General features: G+C 43.2%; 1 protein-coding gene across 8 annotated transcripts in view; it reads right to left on the reverse strand.

The window, feature by feature from the left end:
- Positions 1–16,889, reverse strand: part of ASAP1 (ArfGAP with SH3 domain, ankyrin repeat and PH domain 1) — a 311,752-nt gene that overhangs the window by 244,126 nt on the left and 50,737 nt on the right. Inside the window, exon 1 of one of the 8 annotated variants that reach the window (XM_072949724.1) lies at positions 13,627–13,661. The exons of the other annotated variants lie outside the window; for them this stretch is intronic. Within the exon in view, the coding sequence (XP_072805825.1) occupies positions 13,627–13,652 (26 nt within the window). The 5' untranslated portion in view covers positions 13,653–13,661. Of the gene's footprint in view, positions 1–13,626; positions 13,662–16,889 lie in introns of those variants that run through there. 8 annotated transcript variants of the gene reach the window in all.

Genomic DNA, 16,889 nt, shown 5'->3' on the forward strand with positions numbered 1-16,889 from the left:
ACGTACAGCTTAAACACTCTATAAATATAAGCTGTTCGTAAAAGCCTAGAGTCGGTGCATAATTGCCTCAATTCCAGGAGGCCTGGGTTCCAGAGCTTTCTCTCCTAATACCTAATGCTGTCACCCTGGGCCTTGGCGCCACTGCTAGTAAAATAAAGGGGTGGGTGTGTCAAAATGACCGCACAGATCCCTCCCAGCTGGAGCTGAGTCTGTCTGTACCCTCAGCTCTCCACAGACAAGGAATAAAGATTATGACAACAGCTAAGCTAACTGCAGTGGTAAACAGCGGGGATTTCTTTCTTGACTGAATTCACCAGCAAGTCCAGCCGGCTGCCACTGACTCTTGCTTCAGTTTCATTTGAAGATTATGTTATGTATCTGCTCCTCCTCCCCATCTCCAGCCAAGAAAGGAATATGGGAACAATGAGATGTTGTGTCCTGGTAAGTATATACCTCCTCAGACTGGTCTGCAATTAGAATTTCAAAGGTTCACACCTCTGCCTACCATTACTAGGGTTCATGGGCCATAATCCTCTTTAAATTTGAAACCATGCCCCCAGTGCAAACCATCTGCCCCTCTCATTTTCTCCAACACCCTGAAAACCATTCCTGGATATCTTTTGCGGATAAAGTCTGGTGCAAGCAAGAATTACATGCTGGATTTCTTTGTGTGGAGCTGCTCAGAAATATACATCATCCTTTCCAGAGCTAGGAAACACACACACACACACACACACGTGCACTCGTAACTGTGTGCACCCAGCTTTGTATAAAGTACACATCACCTTTGTTGTCATCATCATAATTCCCAGCAAAGAGTGTTCAGCACCTCTGGGCTCCTCGTGCCTGTTTCTTACTCTGAGCACTGCTGACTGAGACAGGAATGGTCCTTGCAGAATACTTTCCTTCTCTTAGAAAAGAGGCAGTAAGAACAGCAGTAGCTAATTCTCATGGGCAGCGATGGCACTACTGATGCCACAGTCATCAGGGAATTGGCTGAGTTAGATTTCCAGTGGCAGGCTTCATTCGTCCATCTGCCTAACAATCCAGGGGGTGCGTTTCCAAGAGAGGTGACGATGTACCGGGGGTAGGAGAACGGGGAGGCAAGTTTGGGGTGTTCTCTGGACACAAGAAACCAAGTGGAGCTATTGATGCTCTGATCCACAGTGCTAGCCAGCGGTCCAACCTGATGGGATGGAATTATAGCATTCATCAAAGGCGCCCGGTGCCTTCACGGGACAGGGCCATGGGACAGTGTGGGAAGAGAATATGCTTTGTGTTACTTGGCCCTGGGTTTGAATCTCTACTCTGTCACTCATTAGCCTTGTTTTCTCATCTGCAAAATCAGCGTAACAATAAAACTACGCTACAGGTTACGTGAAATAAAATGAGCCCATGTGGATAAAGCAGTTGACACGTAGTGAATAATCAGCCAATGTGAGTTCCCTTTGAACTAGCTCTCTTTTTATGTGAAGTATGACTATAAATATGTCTCTTTTCATTCCAGGACTCAGAAATCTCTCTAAATGAGTCACCTGGAGGAGGAAAGAAGAGTGGGGAGGGGGTACTGTGCACAGCAGTTCCCAAAGTCTGGGATCTCAGATTTGGGAATCATCTTTGGAGACCTTACTTACTCTTGTAAGTATCCTTTGTGAGATCAGATCCATTAGTGATGGATTTTGGAAGTAAATAAAAAGTATCTAGTGTCAAATAGGATGAACACTAATCAGGATCAGAAGTGAGCTGAGGCCATAAAACAAAAGCCTCATTTTCATGGAACACAGTTCCTATAAAGAAGGATATTCTGACCAAGGCACCTTCTAGAGGATAAAACAGATTATTTCATAGGCGCGTGAATTATAGGCTGATTCTCATGAGAAAGACTTGGCCTCATATCTCTACCACGTAGCAGCTATTAGACCTCGTTGAAGTAATTCACTTCTCTGAGTCTGTTTTCACATCTGCAAAATGGGGGCAATGGTAGTAACTATCTCTTAGTTCCCTGAGAATTCCATGAGCTAAGGCACATAAAGTGACTTAGATATCATAAGCAGACAATACTTTTCAGATATTACAGAAATACTGAAAACTTTGGAGATAAAAATTCTAATATTCTCCCCCCCCCGCACCCCATCCCCCCAGAATGCACTGAGATCTGCTATGTACCAGATGCTTTGCTAAGTACAGCATTTTGGACACACATATCCTTCTTTAAACTTCGTGACAGCTTTATAAAGTAAGTACAATTAACCTAAATTTTCCTGAGGCTACCGAGGTATAGGCTAGTACTTTCTGAGCTCCTGTCCTGAGCCAGACACTGCCCTGGTTGTTCTCTAGGCAGTGTCTGAATTCATCCACATAACACTCCTGGTGCAGAGTATTACAATAACAGAAGTCAAGGCACAGTGAAATCTCACAGCAAGTTAAGTGTCCCAGAGCCTAGCAGACAAAAATCCAATGCTTTCTCTAGTGCCTGCAAAATCAGGCTCTTGAAGGGGAGGGCGTAGCTCAAATGGTAGACTATGTGCTTAGCATGCACGAGGTCCTGGGTTCAATCCCCAGTACCTCCTCTAAAAATAAAATAAATAAATAAACCTAATTACCCACCCCTCCCAAATTGGGCTCTTGACTATACCTCACATAGCGCTGCCCCATCAGATGTTTTTCCCCAACTCAAGCAACCAGAGAAAGTATTCTTACTTCCTTATTTCGCCTGATAACCTATGAATTTGTTTTCTATCATCTTAACAAAGTGCTAGAAGAAAGGAAAGTGCCTGGGGCCGGGGGGGGGCGGGGGGGGGAGGGAGGGATGCATCTGATTCCATGTGTTTGACTACGAGGCTCATGGTGCCAATATTCGACCTAAGCTAGACTGCTTTGCTCATGTGCCTTGTGTGAGTGCATCTCAAGTACATGCTATTTCATGTAGTTAAAAAAAAAAACTCTATTCTAGACTCAAATGTACTTAATTTAAATACTCCAAGTAACATTACTAGAGTGTTCTCAGTAAATAAAGAGGAGAACATGGCTTGTTTGAAGACAAAAAAAAATACTCTGTTCTACCTCCCCTGACTGTTCCTTCTGATGGAAGAAGAGTCACGCAAAGTGCTGGGGACCCAGAAGGCTCAGAATCCTGGTGTAAATTTCAACTGAAAGAACTCAAAAATATATTTCTGTTCTGTCCCGTACAAGAAAAAGAAGAATATCAAATACCAGTAGTTTTGCTTATTATATGCCCTGCTCTATTCTGAGCCACTGCAAGTACACGCTCACTTCACACGGCAAGCGTATAAAGCAGGTACTGGTAATGTCCCCATCTTACACGTGGGGGAAACCTAGAGCTTAGAGGTCACCTTGGCAAGTGGTGGAGCAAGACTGACTGGTCTGATTTTACTGCCCATGTGATTAGCCGCTAGACAATGGGTCCACAGCCCTAGGATGATTTCTGTTAGAGCCTGAGCGTTATCTTTTTTCCTCCTGGGGAACTCATTACAAGCCCAACTCTAATGCAAGCTTGACTGGTCTGGACAGCACTCCCATTGCCCCATTCCTCCAGTTGGGATTAATCTTCACACGGATGTTTGCAATATAATCTCTCTTACTTTGTATAAGTAACTGAAGGTTGTTGGCACCATTCAGAGGGACTTTTGACTCCCTTACACACAGGGAGATTGAGAACCTCCCTAGTCACAAATGGCTCTGTTAGTGATGGGGCTTGGCTCAGAATTGATCTTCCTACTGACTTTCCAGCACTACAAGATTCCCAGACTGTCAACCCCTGAGGGCACTGGGGAACTAAATTGTATCCTTCTCTGTATCACCTACATCTTAAGGAACAAAGGGAGAGACGGGAGGTTCCTGCAGCCCCAGGCTTGGCATTTTACAAGCACCGTTTCCTGAAATCTCCCCCAATAGCCTAGTGAGGTACCATGCTGTCTGTTGAGAGAACTGAGACATGCATTCTTTCCAAGGACAACAATTTAATAAACAGAGAACTGCTATTGACAGCCGGTCTGAATCCAAACCCTGCTGGCTTTTTCTTCCCTATGGAAGGCACTGCCTAGCACAGGTCCCCTGTGCGCTCCTGATAAATGTGTTTTGGATTGAACCAGCCCCCTTTCATAAGCTATGTCTTTTCTAATATAAGTAAAACAACATCCAATGGAGAAAAACTGTGGTGTTACATGGGATTCCTAAAAACTCTTAAGTCTGTAGGAGTGAGGGATTTTAAATCTTAGTTTGTTTCTGAAAAAGAAACATTCACCTGAAAAATGAGAAAAAAGAGAAACATCCAGGTTTCCTTTTTGTTTTTGATGAATTTGTTTTGGTTTCAGTTTAATGGATCACACTTACTCATGCCCACTTCTGTGCTGTCTCAAGACTGAGAACATGCCTGTTTTATGACCCTTTTCCACGGTGCCATTTTCCAAGGCACTATTTTCCAAATATTTATATTTCTCCGACTAGACTGTAAGGTCCTTGAGACCAGGGGTGTTTTCCATTCACAGTTACAGTCCCAGAGCCCCAGGGGCTTAAGAGATACTCACTGGACAGATGGAGGAAGAATGAATGAATGAACACTGAATGAATAAATAAATGAATGAACATTGACAAGTTGGGGGTGGAGAGAGGTAAGAGGAATTGAGAGAGGAGAACTAAAAAGAGGAATCCTGGTTCTTAGAGTCTCTTCCATCATCTAACATCATAAACTAGCAGAGTTAGAATTTCAAGGATCATGTAGTTTCCAATCCTTTTATTTTTCAGACGAAGACACTGATTCTCTAGGAGTTAAATGACTTGCCCAGGATTCCCTGGCAGGGTTGTGGGGAACCAGGGCCAGATCCCAGGTGTCCTCTAGTCCCCAAGGGTTGCTCTACTCCTCACCTGAACCAGTTACATTTCAAAGAAGGGATTAAAGACGTTGCCTTCAGATCTGAAACTCCCATTTAAAAATGGATTTTATTGATCTTTGCATCACAGTATCAAGGAACGCCTATAGATATCTGCCTACCATTGAAAACTGTAATTATATAAATTTTGGCATAAGACCACTTAACTGAGGCCCCAAATTTTGAGGATGAAGATTGTGAGTACGGTGTGAGACCAGAGTCATACCCACCTCCTTCACTATTCTCTTCTCTCTGTTCTCTTCTTTCTTGCTCTCCAAAATCCCTAAGCTGGGGAGTTTGAGGGCAATGTTGGTGGATGGACTTTCTAAGTCTTTCCCTCCCACCCCTCACCGTCCCTTAGGAGCCCCTTTATAAGAGGTAAAAAGTCATGAGAAATACAGAGACAGATGTTTTGTGACCTGAACACTGGGAGTAGGTCGTGATGTTTCTGTAACGAGCCCACCCTTCCCCAGCCCCGGGCAGGCCTACAGCACAGGCTGAGTGCAGGTCAGATTTCTCCTCTGACCAAAAACCACTCTACTCTCTGGACTGACGAGTTTTTTCCTTCCTGGACATTTTCAGAGATAAGACCATTGTCTCCCTAGGCCCTGAGGACATTCCCCAACAGGTACAGAGGTATTAGGTTGGAACCCATCCATTCAGTTTCATTCCACAGTTACAAGCAGCACTATAATACTTCCAGAGAGGAATGTGTGATCTGGATTCAGATTACCTGGGTTCAGATTCCAGATCTGCCACTAAATAGGGACTGTTAACCTTTAGCAACTTACTTAATGTCGGTTTCAAGGGAGGATGCCCTTTAAATGGAGGACAGTGAGAAGATCTCACTCCCTCTCCTAGGTTTGTTGGGAGGTGCAAATGAGATAATCCACACAAGACGCTTTTGTACGGTGCCTATATATAGTAAATCATCAATAAAGTTTAGCTACCAACACCACTATTTGTCTTCTAAACAGGTCCTGTGCTAGACTCTTCAGGAGCCAAAAAGATACCTAAGATACAGCCCCTGTCCCCACATGGAGGCAGAGATACAGGCCTGCAGCACAACTGATGAAATGTTCAGAGAATTCAAACAGAAAATAAATGCGTATTTCAAATATATGACCTATGAATATAAAGTCCAAAAAAAGATCCTTTCATGTACAGCTATTTCTCTGATTTGCCCAAAGCCCAGTTAGACCTATTTTTACGAGCACTTTTCAAAGCTGCCTATCATCTGAAATACTCAAGAAGAAAAATCTGACAAATGACAGCTGTCTGTGACTTTAGCACTGAGAGGGAACATGGCACTGCCAGGGCGGTCAGTTCCTTTTTCCTCGGCCGAATCATTTCACCTCCTTTGGCCTCATTTCTCAGGAGCCTGGGGTGGAAGCTCTCTGAGGTCCTAGGGTAATAATATCCTATAATTTGATGAATTCTTTTTGATATCCGTGTTACAACCAACCCCAAACACCACGAGGCCTCTAGCTCTGCCTCCAGATCTATGTAAGCCAAGAAGAGTCTGGAGGTCATTAGTTCTGAGTTGGGGGCCCCTATGAACAGCACCCTATGTTATATGAATCTATCAGTACCTGTTGTTGCTTTTCAAAAATATAATTTCACCTGCAATGTATTTGAATCCACATAACAATGAGCTGTATTATAACAGAATTTTTCTGTAATTATGGCAAATGTAGGGCATTGCTCTATTTGAAAAAGGAGAAATGCCCACCTGCTGCAGAGTTTTCTTCCTCGCATATGCTATTTGGTTAACATATTTCTCAAATGCGAATATTCCAAATCACAATAGGGGCTCTAATTAAAAAAAGAAAAAGTAAAAAACTCCCCACAATTGCTAGCTAAGCTTCTGACAGACGCATCTAGCTTCTGCTCCCTGTTTTTTATTTTGTTTATTGTTTTTGAAAAAGTAATCTTTTTGCTCTGGCCTGAGAGATTTAGGGGTATTATACAAACTAATTTGTAAAATTGCTCTATTTAAATCCCAGCAGAGAACTCAGTGTTGATTGGATGTGGAGATGATTATTTTCAGTATCTTTTCTTTTTCTTTGGTGAGTAAACTGACTTCTCTCCTACTGTTTGGTTTTGGAAATTAACTTTCATTTACCTCCAACAAATTTCAGCATTTGAACTTAGTAGTTCAGGTAGATCTTGTAGGACATGACTATATTTTTTTGTCTGCCCTGCAAACCCCCTTCTTTTAGGAACTACCCACTCCCTGATTCCACATGACTCCAGAGGCTGTCCGTCGTATGTTGCTACGTTCCCCACCAAAGGGCTAGACCAAGCTGTCCAATCAGAGTATCCCAGACTCCTGAAAGCAGTATCAGTGCTTATTCCAATAGGCATTGAACAATCAGGCAAGGTCAGTCAGGGAGCTTTATGGAGGACTGACATGGAAGCCAGGGTAAAGAGCAACATGCCTTTTCTCTAGGTCTAGCTCAAAGGACTTAGTAAGTCTTTAGTTGCTGATGGCCATCTTTGCCACATGAGTGGCTTGCCTAAGAATGATGCTAACCAAAAAGATGGCAAGAGATAGAGGGAGGGAGGGGGAGAGAGGGAAAGTCTTGAGGACATCACTTGAATCAGTGGACTACAAAATTTATGCCATGCCTGATCCCAGTCCTGATCCAGTACTTCCAAGGTATGTGAGCAACTATACTTCTTTTTTAGCATAATCTGGTCTGAGATGGTTTTTACCGATAAACCTGAAAGAGTCCTGGCTAATCTCTTCCTAGGTTCCAGTACCATCTTCACAGTTAGTAGATGTGATACCTTGGACAAGCTGTTCACTGCCTCAGAGCCTCAGCTTCCTCATCTGTAAAATGGGGACAGTGATACCCACCTCAGAGGACTGTTGTAAACAATAAATCAGGTAATACACATAACAGAATGGGAGAAAATATCTGCAAATCATATATCTGATAAGAGTCTAGTATCCAAAATATAGGAACACTTAAAATTCAACAATTAAAAGACAAAGAACTAATTTTTTAAATGGGCAAAGGACTTAAATGGACATTTCTCCAAAATAGATATAAAAATGGCTAATAAGCACACGAGAAGATGCTCACTATCATTAGTCATCAGGGAAATGCAAATCAAAATCACAATGAGACATCGCTTCACAGCTACTAAGTGTTAAGAAAAATGTTAATAAAAAAGTTATTAATAAAAATACAATAAAAACATCAATAAAAGTTATTAATAAAATATAATACAATAGGAATAAAATTAATGAATACAATAAAGTTATTAATAAAATTAAAAATAAAATGGTAATTAAAAAGTTGGAAAGTAACAAGCATCAGATAGCATATGGAGAAACTGGAACCCTCATACATGGCTAGTGAGAAGGTAAAATAGTGCAGCAGCTTTGGAAAACAATTTGGCAATTCCTCAAAAGGTTGAGTGCAGTGTTACCATACGACCCAATTCTACTCTAAGGTATGTACTCAAGAGAGACAAAAACACACATTCATGCAAAAACTTGTACATAAACATTCATAGCAGCATTACTCATAATAGTCCAATCGTGGAAACAACCTAAATGTCCAGCAGACAAATGGATAAACAAAATGTGGTAGATCCATACAATGGAGTATTACTCAGCCACAAAAAGGAATAAAGTACTGATACATGCTACAATGTGGATTAAACTTGAAAATACATTTATGCTAAGTGAAGGATATCAAAGGTCACAAATTATATGATTTCACTTTTATAATATGTCAAAAATAGGCAAATCCATAAAGAAAGGAAGCTGACTAGTGGTTGACCGGGACTGGGGGAAGGGAAGCAGGAGTGACTTAGTGTATGCAGGGTTTTGGGGAGTGATGAAATTGTTTTGAAATTAGATCATGGTAATGGTAACACAGCTTTGTGAGTACACTAAAACCCACTGAATTGGACACTTTAAAAGGGTAAATTTTATGCTATGAAGTATTTCTCAATTTTAAAAATAATCACTATGTGATGCAGGTGGAAGGCACAATGTACTCATCAGTAATAACAATGATAATAGCCACCATGTACTGTGTACCACACACTGGGCAATTCACGCACATGGTTTTGTTTAAACCTTACAACACTACGTAGTAACTATTACTCTTCTTGTCTTTTATGGGGAGGAAACTGAGGCTCGAAGAAGTGGTCCTGCAACTAGTCAGCAGAGGAACTAAGATTCAAACACAAGTCTATCTAAATTCAAATTTCAAGCCCCTTCCATTATACTATACTCCTTGGACAAATAGTGCTTTGCTGGATATGGCAGGGACTACTGGTTATGTTCCCTCTACCCAGTTTCCCTTTCTTCAGTAACAGAGTCCCATTTAATTCAGGGCAACAATGTGTTCAGCCAAAAGACTCATCTTCCAGCCTCTACTACAGCTGGTATGGCTGCGTGCCTAGGTCTACCCAGTGAGATGTAAGCTGAAGTGCTATGTAGGACTTTGGGGAAATGTACTGCAAAGAGCTAATTCAGCTATAAGAGGACCCCTCTTGTCCTTCTCCTCCTTTTCCATCCTGCTGCTTGTAATGAAGATGTGATGGCTGATACTCCAGCAGCCATTTTGGATCATGAGATAATATGATAAGGATGGCACAACCAGAGAGATAGAAATGGCTTGGGTCTCTGATAACCATGGAGGCACCATCTGGCTTTGCACTATCTCCACTTCTTTGGTCTGGGAGAAAGAGGGGAAAAAACCATAATTGCTAATGTTATTTGGATTTTTGTTTATATGCAGTTGAAATAAAATCCTAGCTTATACACTGGGCCTATGAACATGCTTAACCAACTAAGAATGTACAAAAACAGCTCATCTCAGAAGTGGTCAAATTGGAAGCATTCCACCAGAGTCATTTCCCCCCAATTTGTTCTCTATGTTTTTAGACTCTATATTTAGAGGCTTAAGAGATTCTGTTGAATTATTCTGAAGACAGTCACCAAGGCTTCTTTTGCAGAGTTGTAGAATCAGTGAAGAGACTGGTCTCGATTTACCAAGTACGGGCATTACATATTATAAGGGCTTAAATTTCATCTCAGGAATTGCTTCAGAAATACAGCCACAGAGGAGTCAACAGGCTCTCACAGAGTAGATTTCTGAAGACGCAAATTTATTTACACAACCATTGCACAATTTGGTTCAGGGAGAAGAGACCGAACAGATTCTAAACAGGAAATAAGATGATAAAGATCAAAGACTTCTTGGCTTTAAAAATCAATGTTCTGCCCAATCTTTCCAGAACAGTCATTTAAAATTCCAGATTTTCCCTGCCAGAAAAACAAATGGTAGTGGTCTTTCACAGCTGACCAAGAACCCCAGTTTTGTTGTTTATTTGTTTACAAAAGATAGGTGTGATACTTATTAGTCAGTGTATTATTTGCAACCCAACGGCAGGTTGGCACAGTATTTGGGGGTCAGGAATGGTTTTTCTTTGGTTATCCTTCCTTCTCATTTGGGTTCTTAAGAATTCAAGCCACGATGACGTAAGCGAGGATAAAACATTTGGAGGAAGGGAAGATATTTTCCAGTTTTTTTCTGTACCTTAATATATCTGATTTTCTACACACGATGGATGGCTAGAGCTGGCAACCCAAATATTCTTTATGAGGGCAAAAAGTTTGATTTTACTTTGTTATTTTGTATTAGAGGTGGTATGTCACTGCATGTGTGCAAGTAATTGAAAAGAGAGAGAATTCAGATTAAAACTTACTACAGTCCTCTCTCCAGACCTGGATGGAATTTCTACCCTGCTTTTTCCTTTTCTAAGAGTGCACACGTATGCATGTGGACACACACACTTCATCTTACCTCTTCTGAACGTTGGAGTCAGGAGGTAAACCATGCAGGTCCCCAGGGAGCCAACTGCATTTCTACAAAGTCCATGCACCCAAATTCATGCATTTTTAATCACAGGAGCACCCCCTAGCTCTCACTTGACCCTTGTCTCTCTTACTTTACATTCAGTTCTGACAGGTTCAGTGATCTGGTTTTGAGGCCCTCAGCAAACTGAATGGAGCAGTTATGCTGGAAACAGTGACAGGGAGCTACAAAGAAGAACAAAAAAATTCCAACAAAAAACTGTAGAAATTTGCTAACCACCTCCCACAACAAATGTGAAATACATGCGCCTGTTAATGAGGGCAGGCCATTCTGCCCCACGATGCCAGCCTCAATAAGACATGATATTCAAAATCATAAACCTTTGTAATCAAGAGGAGGTTTGAGACATGATGCTACGGTCTAGGCACCATGCCAGATGCAGATCTTTCAGAAGGTTTTTCAATCAGACCAGCAAAAATAAAAATTAAAATAAAAAATATGTGGTGCTCGGAGGCATTGCAGAAAATGCACATTTCTCAAGGAAAGGAGCATGGCCAAGCTGAGCGTAGATCAGGAGTCAAAAAACCTGGGGTCAAGTCCTAATACCACCATATATACAAGCTGTACGACACTCGACAAAAGACTCAAGGTTCCTCATCTCTAGAATGGGACTAAGACAGCAACATCAAAGACTGTTGTGAGCTTTAACTGGCTAATTCCATAATAAGCTCAGACAACGTCTGTGTCCCATTAATGTTCATTCAATCCAAAGAACTGAAGTTTTACTCTGTGTGGGAATCTTCTTTGTTTTCCATGAAACTATCATTATAATTATTACTCGCTCTGATAATGTCAGTTAAAAATATGAGCCAGCAATTTCACTCTGAGGTATGTATCCAACAGAAATGCATACATATGTTCACCAAAGACACATGTAATAATGTTCACATTAGTACTGCATATATAATAATATATGTACAAAAGCTTAGGAAGCAATCTGCAGTTTCAAAGTAACAACTCTTTAAGATCCCGTGGTACATATAGCTACACTTGCACCCTTAAGTCGTTCTATATGCCAGCCTATCTGTGGTCCTGAATTTTAAGCATTTTATGCATATATCTTTCCATGGGTTTATATATTTTATCACAGAATTTGCCCTATTCTCTGAGGAATACAGTGAGATATAAACACACACATGTACATACATACTTATTTACACACACACATAGAAGATTTGGCCCAAAATAAATGACACACATTCTTTACTTCCAAAAAAGGGACCAACTCCTCTAGGCAGAAGATGGCCCTACATTCAAGAGCCCTCTGGTACCTCTGTCCCTTGAGCTTTCAGATCTTCGCCAAGGTTGAGCCCAACAGATGTATATTCATAACAGAGGTAGACAAATATTAACTAATCTTAAGGGGGGCGAAGCTACACAAAATTAAAGTAGGAAGGAAATTAATATGGGTAGCACGCACAATGTAGCAGGCAAGGGACTTGGTGCTTTCAAAGAGCTGTCATTTCATCCTCAACACAACCCTGGAGACAGAGCCTAACCGCAGGAAAGTTAGGAAACCGCCCCCCTGAGGTAGTGCCTACATGTTTGCATCTGCATTTGAATCCAATTCTGACTCCAAGTTCACTTCTCTTTCAAGCACACCACGGCTGAAGGCCACCAGACAGAAGAGACACCGACTCACCGTGGATCTGGATGGGTTTGATTGGGGCAGTACTATATGTTCTCATGTTTAAACATTGGATCTTCCTATTACCCATCTCAGGAGGGCTTCTGGTCTATACTATTTCAGCGTAATTGCTTTGTAACAAGCATATGTGGCTGTTGACTTGAGTAAACTGCAGGTTTTTTCCCACTCAAAGAATTGGCGTCATCCTCACCCGATTCCTACTGCGAAAGCAGCAGAGATACGAAAACCAAGCTGACCTGAGTTTGAATCCTAACCTGTGTCATGGTGTCTGGCTTCCGTGGGAGGAGCCCAACCCCGGCCCCTGGCAAATGGCAGGAACTGAATGCACCTTGGCTTCTTTTCATACAATGAGGACAGCAGAAGTACAGCAATTTATCCCTTAAGGAGAGCAGCATAACTGTTCACAGAGGCCCCGTCTGCACAGCATCTGGGACGACCCTCAAGGCAAAATGTAGAAGAGGTGTCCACGACAAAGAATCATCCAACACACTGTAACTGACTGTACTTCAATTAAAAAAAAAAGAATCATCCAAGGCTCCCCTTCAAGAATATGTTCCTCAGCAGAGTTGGCTTTGGGGTCCTAGCCTCATGGAACCCCTGATCACCTGCCTCCCCCACTTGAATCTTTACCGCCCCCGTCTCCTAACTGCTTAAAATGGCTGTTCTCAGCTACGAGCCTTCTTTGCTGAGCACCTGGGGATCGACTGATGTCAGGGATGGATGCTTTACTAGGTGATGGTCGTTGACTAGTATTTAGTCTCAGGGCTCGCAACCCGTGGATTCTATGGTCCTCAGGCTATCCTGTACCTTCCCCTGTTAATATCCTGTTGGCCACTGTAGGAAGGACCACGGACAAGGAGGCCCAGGAGAACTGGCTGGGAAGAAAAGCCAGCACCTCCCATGGGTCCCCACGGCCTTGCCTCAGTGTTGAGGCCACTTTTCTGTCCCTTATCTCAGGAATTCAGGCAAAGGCTGACGGACAAGGTCCAGTTATCCCAGTAATTGTGGCTGCCTGCAGCTGGTCTGAGATCAGCGCAGCATTTATTTGCTTCTTAAAAAGAAAAAAAGCCTTGTTTTCCACTTTCACATCCAAGTGCAAATGGGGCAAGAGGTATGAAGTTTTCTGAGCATCACTGAAAAGAATCAAATCAGCATGCATATCAAAACTACAATGAAATCTTACCTCTCGCCAATGAGAATGGCCATCATGAAGAAGTCCACAAACAATAAATGCTGGAGAGGGTGTGGAGAAAAGGGAATCCTCCTACACTGTTGGTGGGAATGTAAAGTGGTACAGTCACTATGGAAAACAGTATGGAAGTTCCTTAAAAAACTAAAAATAGAGCTACCATGTGATCCAGCAATCCCACTCCTGGGCATATATTTGGAGAAAATGAGAACTCTAATTTGAAAAGATATGTGCACCCCAATGTTCATAGCAGCACTATTTACAATAGTCAAGATATGGAAGCAACCTAAGTGTCCACTGACAGATGAAAGGATAACAGGATGTGGTATATACATATAATGGAATACTACTCAGCCATAAAAGAATGAAATAATGCCATTTGCAGAACCATGGATGGACCTAGAGATTATCATACTGAATGAAGTAAATCAGAGAAAGACAAGTATCATACATCACTTATATGTGGAATCTAAAAAATACAAATGAATTTATCTACAAAACAGAAATAGACTCATAGACTTAGAAAACAAACTTATGGTTACCAAAGGGAAAGGGGGGATAAATTAGGAGTATGGGATTAACAGATACGCATCACTGTATATAAAATAGATAAACAAGGATTTACTGTATAGCACAGGGAACTATATTTAATATCTTGTAATAATCTATAATAGAAAAGAATCTGAAAATATATATATATCTGAACTGAATCAGTTTGCTGTATACCTGAAACTAACACAATATTGTAACTCAAGAATACTTCAATAAAAAAAGAATTAAAAAAAAAAGAAGTCTCAGAATTGGAAGGATTTTGCCATCTTCTTCCTCATCCCAAACTTCAGAGACGACACAGACAGACATACACACTCAGAATCTTGAGTCCACAGACAGATACTGCAGAAGGAGCCTTTTAACTAAAGATCAGTCATTATTATTTATTCATTGGACACATACACGGAGCACCTCTAGCCTGCTGGCTTGGGTGTGAGGCGCTGCAGGTTTAAGTAGGAGCAAGGCAGAGCAGAGCCCTCAAGAAACCTACAGAAAATCAGGGGCTGCAGGTGGCCCACCAGGCCTGCTCACTGCCCTTCCTTGTCCTGCTCTGGACCCCACGGGCCTGATCTGCTCTGAACGTATCTCGGGGCTCCTTAGCCTCTGGCTTCCAGCTGGGATGGAGGCCAGCGGGACGGAAGAAGCAGACCACGTGGGGAAGCAGGTGTTGCCCCCATCTCCAGGCTCCTGCCCTCTCAGCTGCCGTCCAGGGAGGGCCCTCTGCACACAGCCTCTCTGCTCCTGAGGGAGAGGCCCCCTCCCCACCCCTCCAGACCTTCAGAGGCACCCGGAGGTCCCCACCATCCCTTGCGGTTTCCCTACCCCTCGCCCACACTTCTCAAATGAGTCTTTTATTGAACTCTGCTCAAATTATACTATTTTGAGTGTGCCATCTGCTTCCTGCTGGGACCCGGACTGATCCAGGGAGGCAGAGTAAACAGACAGTCGCAGTGTAATGCAGAACGATAAAAGACAATCTTGTTTCCCAGGGAGGTACAAGAGCTCTGGGCTCTGATGGCTTGGGTTGTGCATCCAGGCTTCTCCACTCACTAACTCTGTTAACCTCTTTAATCCTCAGGTTCCACTTCTGAAAAAGGGGGTTAATGCTGGTGCCTACGTCATAGGGCAGCAGTGTGGACTGAATGAGACAGTACAAATAGGGTGCCTCGGTCCCAGTCTGGCTCTTCATCAATGCTGACAGATACTGGCAGGGATTCCCAGAGTTAACTGTACAGCCCCTTCAACACAGTAAGTGCCCAATATGTATCTGCTGAATGGCTGAAGTTCTAGGATAAACGGATACTGGGGATGTAGAGAAGCAACAAGGCAGTGGTAAAGAGGGAATCCAGACGGGCTGCCTGGAGGAGGTGATGCTCAGCTGCCTCCTAGAGGAGGAGTTAGCTATTAGGATGGCTGGCCAAGGATGTTCCAGAAAGAGGGAACAGCTGGTACAAGTGCGTGGAGGCCACTGGAGAAGGCTTTGGATGTCATGCCAAGGAGTTGGTCTTTGCCCTAAAAGCAAGGCAGAGCTTCTAAGCTGGCAGTAGTCAGGAAAAGGTTGAAAGCTGAGAAGGTTCAACCTGGCTACAATGTTGGCCCTGACCTGGGCACAGCTTTGCAGGCTTGCTGAAGAACGGATGCACAGCAGCAGTTCTGTACAGCAAGACCTGCCACCTCCCTCCCTTCCTCATTCCAGTACACACCCCAGCATATAACATGGCATCATCCAGGCCTTCCAAGTGATCTCACTAACATTAGGCCCCACGTTGGTATAAGAAAAAATATTTTTAGTCTTTGCCCCTGGTTCCTGGCACAGAGCTCCTAACACCCTCGGGATAACCTGGGCACTAAGAGTGTCTTTTGTGTGCTAATGAGGTGATTCACAGGTAAGGGGCTACACAATTTCAGGACAGTCACCAGAAGGATCTCCAGGGTGGGGAGAGGGACTGGAGACAGGGCTCAATCACCGACGGCCAAAGATTTAATCACCTGTGTGTATGCAACGAAACCTCCATAAAAACCCCCGGACTACTGGACTGGGGAGCTTCTGGGTTGGTAAACACATCAACGTGCTGGGAGGGCGGCGAGCTGGGGAGGGCACAGAAGCTCTGTGCACTCCAGCCCCCCACCCCCTACCCCTTGCCCTAGGCATCTCCTCCATTTGGCTGTTCTGGAGTTGCATCCTTTGTAATAAACTGGAAACAGTAAGGAAGGTGCTTTCCTGAGTTCACTGAGTCATTCTAGAGATTTAGAGAACGTGAGGAGGGGGCTGGGGAAACCTCCAGATTCATAGCTGGTCAATCAGAAGAAGCCCCTAGGACTTGAGACTGGCATCTGAAGAGGGGGCAGTCTTGTGGGACGGAGCCCTTCACCTGTGGGGTCTGCGATAACTCCAGGTAGATGGTGTTGGAATTAAACTGAATTGTTGGACACACAGTTGGTGTGGGAGAACTGGAAAGTTGCCTGGGGTCAGAAGCGATGTCAGGAAAAAAAAACACGTGCATCAACACTCTACTTCATAGCATGTGCCGGACGCTCTCCCCCACCATTCCAACTGTGCGACACTCCAGGGCCCCACTGAGACTGACACAGGAGGACAGCGCTCACCTGGGCAGCCCTGTCCTCACTGAGTCAAGTGCTGATTCAAATGTCCCTCTGGGTATGGCAGCTGGAGGCACTCAGGACCAGTCAGACGCCATGCCCCA

Source organism: Vicugna pacos, chromosome 25, assembly GCF_048564905.1.
Source record: "Vicugna pacos chromosome 25, VicPac4, whole genome shotgun sequence".
In the NCBI taxonomy this organism is placed as follows: Eukaryota; Metazoa; Chordata; class Mammalia; order Artiodactyla; family Camelidae; genus Vicugna; species Vicugna pacos.